The 9,480-nt window shown below is 38.0% G+C and overlaps 2 protein-coding genes and 1 non-coding gene across 8 annotated transcripts; 1 reads left to right on the forward strand and 2 right to left on the reverse strand.

Moving 5' to 3' along the window:
- Nucleotides 1-856: 856 nt before the first annotated feature.
- LOC103948402 (UDP-glucuronic acid decarboxylase 5) lies at nt 857-4,282 on the forward strand. Of its 6 annotated transcripts, XM_009359431.2 has the most exons (14): nt 995-1,150; nt 1,503-1,560; nt 1,739-1,831; nt 1,983-2,069; nt 2,184-2,271; nt 2,429-2,520; nt 2,627-2,691; nt 2,774-2,862; nt 3,033-3,110; nt 3,234-3,327; nt 3,449-3,515; nt 3,615-3,678; nt 3,770-3,810; nt 3,905-4,282. In XM_009359431.2, exons 3-14 carry the CDS (start codon nt 1,751-1,753, stop codon nt 4,085-4,087), a joined length of 1,029 nt encoding a protein of 342 aa, XP_009357706.2. In that variant the 5' UTR covers nt 995-1,150; nt 1,503-1,560; nt 1,739-1,750; the 3' UTR covers nt 4,088-4,282. The 6 variants fall into 6 exon arrangements, with proteins under 6 accessions (XP_009357707.2, XP_009357704.2, XP_048421302.1 ...); XM_009359432.2 differs by lacking the exons at nt 995-1,150; nt 1,503-1,560 and adding an exon at nt 857-976; XM_009359429.2 differs by lacking the exon at nt 1,503-1,560 and having other exon boundaries at nt 990-1,150.
- Nucleotides 4,283-4,558: 276 nt separating this feature from the next.
- On the reverse strand, nt 4,559-9,332 carry LOC103948401 (methionine--tRNA ligase, chloroplastic/mitochondrial). The gene is made up of 11 exons (XM_009359428.3): nt 8,761-9,332; nt 8,442-8,591; nt 7,926-8,093; nt 7,514-7,638; nt 7,113-7,206; nt 6,640-6,738; nt 5,848-6,028; nt 5,633-5,748; nt 5,379-5,534; nt 4,971-5,099; nt 4,559-4,884 (listed from the first exon to the last, which is right to left on the reverse strand). The coding sequence occupies exons 1-11, from the start codon at nt 9,184-9,186 to the stop codon at nt 4,717-4,719; spliced, it is 1,812 nt and encodes a 603-aa protein (XP_009357703.2). The 5' UTR covers nt 9,187-9,332; the 3' UTR covers nt 4,559-4,716.
- Nucleotides 9,333-9,407: 75 nt separating this feature from the next.
- Nucleotides 9,408-9,480, reverse strand: TRNAK-UUU. Its single transcript has one exon. It is a non-coding gene; the product is annotated as a tRNA-Lys (tRNA).

The following is a 9,480-nucleotide window of genomic DNA, read 5'->3' on the forward strand; positions in this document are numbered from 1 at the left end:
AATAAGATAAATATGGCCTGATGTGCATAAGAGGAATCACTTTCATGTTTTAGTTTGGTTTTGACAGGTTTGGTATAAATTGTGTTTTTATTTATTTTTTCATGATTTTTATTAATTTAATATTGCTCATTTAGATCTCTTATTAATAGAACCATGGACATATGCATTAGGTTTGTAGCAAGAGTTCTTATACAAGCCCTATTTACTATCTTAGCCCTTAAAATCTCATAGTTAGCCCTGTATGTATGTAGCATTTTTCAAAATTTAGAAAGCAATATCTAAAGTGATAATCTACAAAGTTAAAGTAAAAGTAAAGGCAGTGCTATACACATTCTTTTTTACATCTCATATACCCTTTTCAATTTCTGACCATTGGATCGAATAATTGAAAAATATTAAAGGACAAAAATTAATAAGGAGTGTATGACAAGTAAAAATAAGTTTGTGTGTAGCACCACCTAAAAGTAATTCATCGAGTACAAATCTAAGGACAAAACCATAAACATTAAAGTAAAACATTTTCAACAGAAATATAGAATAAGCTTATTCGTGCAAAAATAAAAGCTCAGGGTTTTTTTAATGGTATTCTTTTTCATTAAGTGAGAAGTTTTAGGTTTGATTCCCTTCAAATATGAATTTAAATCACATTTTTACAAGCGCATAGTGAGACTAAGCACACTCCTACTTTGTTAATAATATCAGTTGTTAAAAAAAAAAAAGATATTGAAAAAAAAAATCAATTAAAATCGAAGGATAAAGGGAGAGTTCGTTGAACTTCTTAATTCATGAAATGGCGGTTACTCATTGGCCCCCCACCGTGTGTATCATGTGACTCGTCACACCTGAACCCAACATAACTGAAAGAAGTGAAGAGGTGAGAGCTGGAAACATGGAAAGCGCATCCTACTTCCAGGTGACGTGGCATGCAGTGATTTCTGCAATCTCCAAAAATCTTCCGAACCACCGTGAATTCCGGGTACCTCTCCAACACAAACAGCATCAACACGTTGTACATGTATATATATGTCTTCGTCTTCGATGCAGTCTAGCAAATTTAAACCTTAAAAACAAAAATATTTCACGCCTTTGAGGCTCCTTCCTTCTTCTTCACTGACAGAGAAAAGCTCCAGTCTTTTTCTATATTTTTGAGGTATTTACATCGCTTTTGACCACCCGTTTATTTGTTTTTTCGATTTTTTGGCTCGTTGGGGTGAAGAAAATTGTTGGGTTTGTGTGAGATTTGGATTTCAGATCTGGGAATAATAGTTGTGGGGTTTTAGTTTTGGTTGTGCAGAATGCTTTCGATGACTACCTAATTTGATTGCTTTTGAAGCATCCTCTCTCTCTCTCTCTCTCTCTCTCTCTCTCTCTCTCTAGTTGGTAGAGTTTGGTGCTAAATTGAAATAAATTGTTTTTTGGTAATCAATTCCAAATATTTAATTTTTTAAAAAATTTAAATTCTATTGCATTCGGTATATAAATGCCATCCCTCTTTTACTCAGACCACACTTGAACTTGTATACAAGCTGAGGGAATTTGGGATTTGCTCTGAAAATTCAGGTGATCTGAGCTTGATTTGTTGTTAAGCTTGTGAATTTTTCTGCTGAATTATGGTTTTTGGATGTTAAATTTTGCCTCTTTGTTTTCTGTCAAGTTTCGATTTTGTTTTCGAATCTGAGTATGTCGGTGTGTTGTGAATTTGATCGAAATGTGGAAGTTTCGATTGTTTGTGGTGCAGAAGTTTTAACAGATGGCTGCAAATGGGGATCACCAAAGCACTCCAAAGCCACCTCCAAGCCCCTCTCCTTTGAGAAATGCCAAGTTTTTCCAGGTAACATCTCTACGCAGTCGGTTTTTCGTTATTTTCAACTAGTTTAATTAGCTCGGTCTGTTAGTGATATGCCGTGCTACAAGAGTGTTGTTTCGCTTCGTGTTTCTGTGGCATTTTGTGTATATTCAAGTGTTTATTGATCCGATGGCAGGCCAATATGAGAATTTTGGTAACTGGAGGAGCCGGATTCATCGGCTCTCACCTAGTGGACAAATTGATGGAAAACGAAAAGAATGAGGTGGGATTCTATTGTCCGATATAAAAAGAATTAGAATTTACATTGGCAACAATCCTGAGTGTTTATGTTTCTCCAACATATGTGATGTGATTAATTACGGTGTTTTCTTTTCAGGTGATTGTTGCGGATAATTACTTCACTGGCTCAAAGGACAACCTGAAGAAATGGATCGGTCATCCAAGATTTGAACTCATTCGTCATGGTATGTCTTTTAACCTGTCTATTCAGTACGAAGAAAAACAAAATAAAGCTTCTTGTGTGTGCGTGTGTGTATCTGCATGATAGTGTGTAAGAATCAGTGCCCAAATGTCTCATTTTGTAAAGAACGGAACAAACACTAAGGACAATCCTTCACGCAGATGTCACAGAGCCTCTGCTAATTGAGGTTGACCAAATATACCATCTTGCCTGCCCTGCTTCCCCGATCTTCTACAAGTACAATCCTGTAAAGGTGTGTCTATCAGTATTTTGTGTAAATTTGAGGAATGTGAAGAATTGAACTTTAAGTGTTAACGGCAACTGAGATAATAGTGGAACATTACCTTCTTGTGTAACAGACAATAAAGACAAATGTGATTGGTACATTGAACATGCTGGGACTTGCCAAGCGAGTCGGAGCAAGGTTTGATTATGTAGTTCTGTCTTCTTAGATTTAGCCATCTTTCTATGTCTTTCTTGTTTCTCATGGTATGAACTCGATTCAGGATTTTGCTTACATCTACTTCGGAGGTGTATGGAGATCCTCTCATTCACCCCCAGACCGAGAGCTATTGGGGAAATGTGAATCCAATTGGTACGGATTTCATTCTCGAAATTCTATTTTCTCTTTTTTTCTGGGCGTTGTCTATTAAAATCCATCTCTTTAATTGTAGTCCAAACATTTCAAATGCACCAACTTGTGGCACTTATATTTGGTTTTTATTGGCACTTATATTTGGTTTTGTGTTTGAAAACATAAAACAGGAGTTAGGAGTTGCTATGACGAGGGAAAGCGAGTTGCTGAAACTTTGATGTTTGATTATCACAGGCAGCATGGCATAGGTCCCCTCTCCTTTCCTAATTTTCTTCTTTTGATGCTTTCTTTTTGTTTGAATTCTCTGTCGAGACTTGTATTGCTTCAAATTTTTTTACTTTGCTATTTTGCTGAATTATGTTCCTTTGCAGAGATAAGGATTGCTAGGATCTTCAACACTTATGGACCTCGAATGAATATCGATGATGGTCGTGTTGTCAGCAATTTCATAGCACAAGCTATCCGGTAAGTTCTACTGAGCATTTACTTTGGTTCTCTACACTTACTAGAGGCACACAACCGGTGGAGTTTCACTTTGCTTGCACTGCCCATGTAATGCTGAGATATTTGTTGCCTATTTCTGTAGTAACGATCCCTTGACTGTTCAAGCGCCTGGGACTCAAACACGGAGTTTCTGCTATGTGTCGGACATGGTAAGCACAATCTTATTATTTTGCTTAATGTTCATGCAGACAATTAAACTGTGTTCATCAGGAGTTTATACAAATTAATCCTACATTTTAATTCTGAAGGTCGATGGCCTTATTCGACTTATGCAAGGGGACAACACCGGACCTATCAACATTGGGAATCCAGGTTACAATACGAAGTCTGAGTGCTTAATAGGGAGGTAATTTAGCTTTTTAGTATTATTTCATCGACAATATTAACTTATTTCTGTTTTCAGGTGAATTTACAATGCTTGAACTTGCAGAGAATGTCAAGGAGGTAAGTTTTGTATTCCTTCTCAAGCCCCCAAACGTCCGATATTTCTCCATGAAGTTTATACGGGTAACTAATTACTTGATCTTGTGGCTTGCAGCTTATCAATCCTAAGGTAGAGATCATAATGGTTGAAAACACACCTGATGATCCCCGCCAAAGGAAGCCTGACATCTCAAAAGCAAAGGAGCTGCTGGGATGGGAACCAAAGGTTAAGTTGCGCGAAGGTCTTCCCTTCATGGAGGATGATTTCCGCGCAAGGCTTGGCGTCCTCAAAAGTTAGTCGACGATGTAGCATAGAATGCAAGGGTGGTGGCGCATTTTTGTAAACTTGCTTGCCTCCACCGTGTGATACATCTCTATTCCATATGTTTCTCAAGTAGACGAATAAGTGGTTTTACTATTGTTTGTGACTTTTACTTGAACTATTTGGATGGTATTTGAGAGTTTTATATCAACAAGATATACTTTTTCTTAACATTTTGGCTTAATATTTCTTTGTGATTGGTCCCCCTCTTGTTCCTGCCCCTCCCTCCTACAGAAATAAGGTGGAACTCTGCACGTTGACGAGGATAAAATTTTGGATAGGGCTGACGTAATGACATGGCACAATCGTTCCCAAACATTATGTGAGGTGTCCACAGCCCTATCCATGAAAGTTATTCTCATCAACGTGAGCCACAAGTTTCCCCTTTTACTATACAAATTTATTTTTTCAACTTCAAGAAGACCTAAAAGTTTTTGCACATCTGAATGATAAAAAGATCTATGAAACTATATATTTGAATAATGATCTGATCTTACACAAAAAGTTTGTAATTGTAATCCTTGGCAAAAAAAAAGTTGTAAAGCAATACGTGATCCCTATACGATTTGAAGGCGAAAAAATGAAAGCATTTCAGGTATGAATCTTTAAGCTTCAACCGCCCGTTTGGCTTGGGGTAGCTTCTCCCTTTTCACCACTTTTTTAGGTGCTTCCTTCCCGTTTTCTTCTTCTGTTGGGTTTTCAATCCTTGCAAAGACCGGTTTAGGCTGCTCCATGACCTGACCACTCTTTAGCCCGCCCCACTTGGTGTCGCTCTGCAGTACAAAACGACGTGTTAGTTCATAAAACAAGTGCTTGGAAATCAGACCTACATCCATGTGTAGAAGTGTTTGAGAAGGACCCAGGTAGCAGCATCAAACTGATCCTTTGAGTAGCCAAGCTGTCCATATATTCTCCAGCTTAAGCTAGGCACGACGGGTGATAATGCAATTGCTATAATCCTCATTGCTTCTAGTATTATCACAAGGTCCTGCGCCAAAAACTCGAGCTTTCAATAAAAGGCAATTATGTATTGGCCATCAACTACAAAGTTAAACTTTGAATTGACACACAGGTTGACTTAGTCACTCGAGTCCAGCTGATATGTATCATTAGACACCAGTGTACGAGATTCAAGAATTGACCTCCTTTATGGGTTAAACGAGTGGTTGGTTGAACCAAACCAATGTAAATGGTCCATGTTGAAGGAAATATGCACACAAACTCATACAAACAGACAACCCCAAACATTTATCTATGTTACGAGAACCTTTGCGGCAGCTTCGGAAGCAGCACCCCCTTGCTTAAAGAGTGACCATGGTGCACGCTCATCCATGTATAAATTTCCAGTATGGCTGATCTCTAGCACAGCCTCACAAGCTGATGACAGCGAGAGGTCTCCATAGTGAACCCGAGCTTTTTCAACCTATTAAAGTATGGAAAAAGTTGGACACCTAGATTAAAGGGTTTCAAGCGGTTACATAAAGGATAGTGATTGTATTGGAAATTTCATGAAAATTTTACCAATTTCTCCACTGTGTCCTTGAACGTAGTTCCTTCAACTGCAATACTTGAATCAACAGGCAAAGTTGATTGGCAGTTTTTCTTAATAAGTCCCAGAGTACGGTTAAGCAGGTTTCCTGCAAAGGATAGAAACTTGATTTCTCAAACTATAAAATAGCTAAGACACTACAAATGACTAACCAAAGAGAATTTAATGACACACTGAATAGAGATACCAATTGAATTTGCAAGGTGAGCATTGACAATATTGATGAAACGTTCTTCTGAATAGTCCCCATCATTTCCAAATTCCACCTCTCTTAGGAAGAAGTACCTGACCGCATCAGACCCAAATTTCTGAACCAAATCATTTGGTTCAATCGTATTCCCAAGCGACTTCCCCATCTTCATACCATCCTATAATGTTAAAAATAAAAAGCATTGCTGCATGAAATAAAATTACAAATATGAGATGAAAATTCAAAATGTACTCACATTCATTAGTCATCGTTTTAATTTGTACGCAATACACTGCAACTATGCTTTTAAATGCAGAATTCATGAGTGCAACGGAGTGCATGTAGCTAAGGTTAACAAGCTATAATCAAGAGACCGAACAAAATCCATGATCAACAATTTGGATTACTACGAGTTTTGATATTCTGGCATACGAAGCACACCAACATTACAAAAAAAGTTCAATTACTCTCAGTTTGTTAACTGAATCTTCTAACTGCAATATATTTCAAGCAAGACCATTATATTGTTCCTGTGGAATCTCTCATATTGGACACAGAAGACCGATGTGTCACACAGACATACATGACACCAGTTGTGTGCTTCAAAATGGATTTAATGGTTAAGAATTTGATCATACGCTACAGAAACTTGGTGTGCTACACTTTAAATCTCCAGTTGACGTGATCATTACACAAAGATTACAGGGCAATGAATTCAATGAGGATTCCAATACCAATATAAGTTCATCTAATTGTAGAAGAAACCTTAAATATATTAGACTCAAATACCTTTGTCAAGAATCCATGGCCAAACACCATCTTAGGAAGACCTAGTCCCGCAGACATTAGCATAGCTGGCCAGTAAACTGCATGGAAACGTAAAATATCCTGCAGAAGAATACAAAATATCAACTATAATATTGAATACTACTATTTGAAAGTCAGAAATAAGTATGAACCACTTCTGCTAGTGCTTTTGACAACAGTCAATGAAAGGACATGAAGCTAGTCAAACAACTGAGAAGCAATGGAATGTAAAATGAGCATATACATTTTGAATAACATCTTCGGTTATCTCCTCCTCTGCTCAGGAAAACTTAATTTGGTTTATAAGTGAACAGATAATATCACCTCATGCAAACATTTGGAAGTTTGAGACTCATAGTTTAATTAAATGATGTAAAACTTATTAGGATAGCTGATTAATAGGAGTATACTGGTGAAGAAACAAGTTGATTTACAAAGTATGGTAATCAACATACCTTGCCAATCAAGTGTAGCGAGGCAGGCCACCCTGATGAAATGGCTCTTTCCAAATCGGGTTGCTCCGTATCCTCTGATAATGCTGATATATAACTGTTTAAATTTTTTTGAAACATATATGTCCAATAAAAAATGCCTAGTGAGCATTCACAAAAAACAACAGAGAAAAAAGTAGTAAAGATTTTAAAGAAACAACTAGTAAAACAGGTTTTGTACTAATCTTCTATTTACTAAGAAACAAACAATTCTCTGAGAACTTGGTTATTAATCTATATCAGCCATATGTTGAACGAGTATTAATCTATGTCAGCCATATGTTGAACGAGTACTCACAGCCTAATAAATACCATGACTATAAGCCATACAAGGGATGGAGGACAGGAGGAAGAAAGAACTTTACCCCAATAAAGCATCAAACCAAACGTATATTGTTTGCTTGCTGTCATTAGGAACAGGGATGCCCCAATCCACTAATGCTCGAGAAATGGAAAAGTCTCTTAGGCCATTTTTAACCCAACCTTGAACCTTGAGGAAAAGATCAAACATGTTTTAGTTACTTATAGAATTAAAGAAAGAGTACCATTATCAGCACTTCAATTTTAGTTTTTCACACTCCCCAATTACTATTAGTCCAAAATAACCGTAACGCACTCACAGGATGGAGTGAGAAATAAATAAAGAAACAACGATTGGCAACGCAGGCAGAAGATATCTGAAATGGCTTGCATGGTGGGTATTAGAATTACATTTGCATTTTCATATGTAAAGTAAATAACTTAAAATTACGTAAATCAATGTACTTTGTTTCTTACCTCATTAAGACGGAATGAAGGCTGTACAAAATTAGGTTTTGTTGCCAAAGTTTCTTCCAACGATTTTTGATACTTGGACAATGCAAAGAAGTAATTGTCTTCTTTTCGTGCAACACATGGCTTTAGGTGCGTAGGACAACAGTTGTTCTCAAGTAGTTCTTTCTCATCCTGTGCAATATTCATAACTAACGATATCAGATCAATGATTAAGTACAACCGAAGCTACTCCTGAAAATACAGCTCAGGAATCAGTAGATATGCAAACAAAATATTCAAACAGTATATAGCAAACGGAAAGGAACAGCAATCAAATTTTCACTCATTGAGCAATTTGGTCCACTTCTTCAAATTAGCACAAGGATGAATCAACCCAGTTATATCATAAATACAATTAACACAACGAACACAACTCAACCGAAGAAATTTACAATACAGATAAGCTTGGTTGAGTCAATCTGAGTTGAGCGTTATCTCAAACAAAAACGCATAACGAAAACCGGATACAGAAAAAGGCACCTTATACTCTTCACAGTTGACACAATAAAGTCCCTCGTAGTCAGCCCTGTAAATGTCTCCATTGGCAAGAACTCTGGAGTAAAATTCCTTGACAATTGCCTCATGCTTGGGGTCAGTAGTCCGAATGAACCTGTCATACGATATATCCAACTGCAATCACCACAAAAACCCAGAATCAAAAGGTGAAAAAGCACAGCAATTTGCACACCAACTAAAAAAAACAAAAAATTTCTAACTGCAATCATATAAAAAAAGAACGGTAATTTGAACACCAATTCAACAAAGCAGTAAATTTCCCATGGTGGGTAAGTAAAATTACCTGTTTCCAGAGCGAAATGTAAGATTGTGAAATGAGATCGCAGTGTTGAGCTGGAGTGGACGCATTAGAAGCGGCGGCGGCCGCAATCTTCTCACCGTGCTCGTCAGTTCCGGTGACGAAGATGACTTTCTTACCCAACAGCCGCTGAAATCGAGCAATGGCGTCGGCGGCAATGGTGGTGTAAGCGCTGCCCAAATGGGGAGGGGCGTTCACGTAATAGAGCGGAGTGGTGAGGACAAAAGGATCACTACCTCCGGCGGCGGAGGATTCGTCGTGGAGGGGAGCAGCGGAGGCGCGGGTGCAGAACGACGTAGTTTTGGGTCGTCTTCGTTGGAAGCGGAGGTCAGTTCTGAGATGGGCGGCGGCTTTGTAGTTGAGGGGATTTGTGTGGTTTAAGAAGAAGTTTATTCTCGCCGCCGCCGCCATTTTTATGTGAAAAAAAAGGTTCGGAGAGTTTGGTTGGTCAGGTTCGGTGGGCCCGGTTCATCGCCGGAGTTTTTGGGTTTGGAGTTGCAGTTGAGGTAGATAAGATTGGAGAAGCAAAAATTCTCAGCGATAATCAGACGTGGTTTCATCACTATTTTCCGAGAAAAAAAAAAATTAATCAAATAGATTAATAATTATAAAATTTTAATCAACCAAGAGGACGCCGTCTGTGGGAATCGAACCCACGACCACGTGGTTAAAAACCACGCGCTCTACCAGCTGGGCTAAGACGGC

The sequence above is a fragment of a genome, unplaced genomic scaffold (genome assembly GCF_019419815.1).
Source record: "Pyrus x bretschneideri cultivar Hongxiangsu unplaced genomic scaffold, Pyrus_bretschneideri_v1 Contig4, whole genome shotgun sequence".
NCBI lineage: Eukaryota > Viridiplantae > Streptophyta > Magnoliopsida > Rosales > Rosaceae > Pyrus > Pyrus x bretschneideri.

Excerpts from the sequence above, each read along its gene's own strand:
- LOC103948402 (XM_009359432.2), top strand. The coding sequence starts at position 1,751 with ATGGCTGCAAATGGGGATCACCAAAGCACTCCAAAGCCACCTCCAAGC. Across the intron at positions 2,070-2,183 it reads TGGAAAACGAAAAGAATGAG|GTGATTGTTGCGGATAATTA; the intron begins GTGGGATTCTAT and ends TTTTCTTTTCAG. Across the intron at positions 2,863-3,032 it reads GGGAAATGTGAATCCAATTG|GAGTTAGGAGTTGCTATGAC; the intron begins GTACGGATTTCA and ends AACATAAAACAG.
- LOC103948401 (XM_009359428.3), bottom strand. The coding sequence starts at position 9,186 with ATGGCGGCGGCGGCGAGAATAAACTTCTTCTTAAACCACACAAATCCC. Across the intron at positions 7,639-7,925 it reads CTTCATTCCGTCTTAATGAG|GTTCAAGGTTGGGTTAAAAA; the intron begins GTAAGAAACAAA and ends CTTTTCCTCAAG. Across the intron at positions 5,100-5,378 it reads CTTCCGAAGCTGCCGCAAAG|GACCTTGTGATAATACTAGA; the intron begins GTTCTCGTAACA and ends TTTTTGGCGCAG.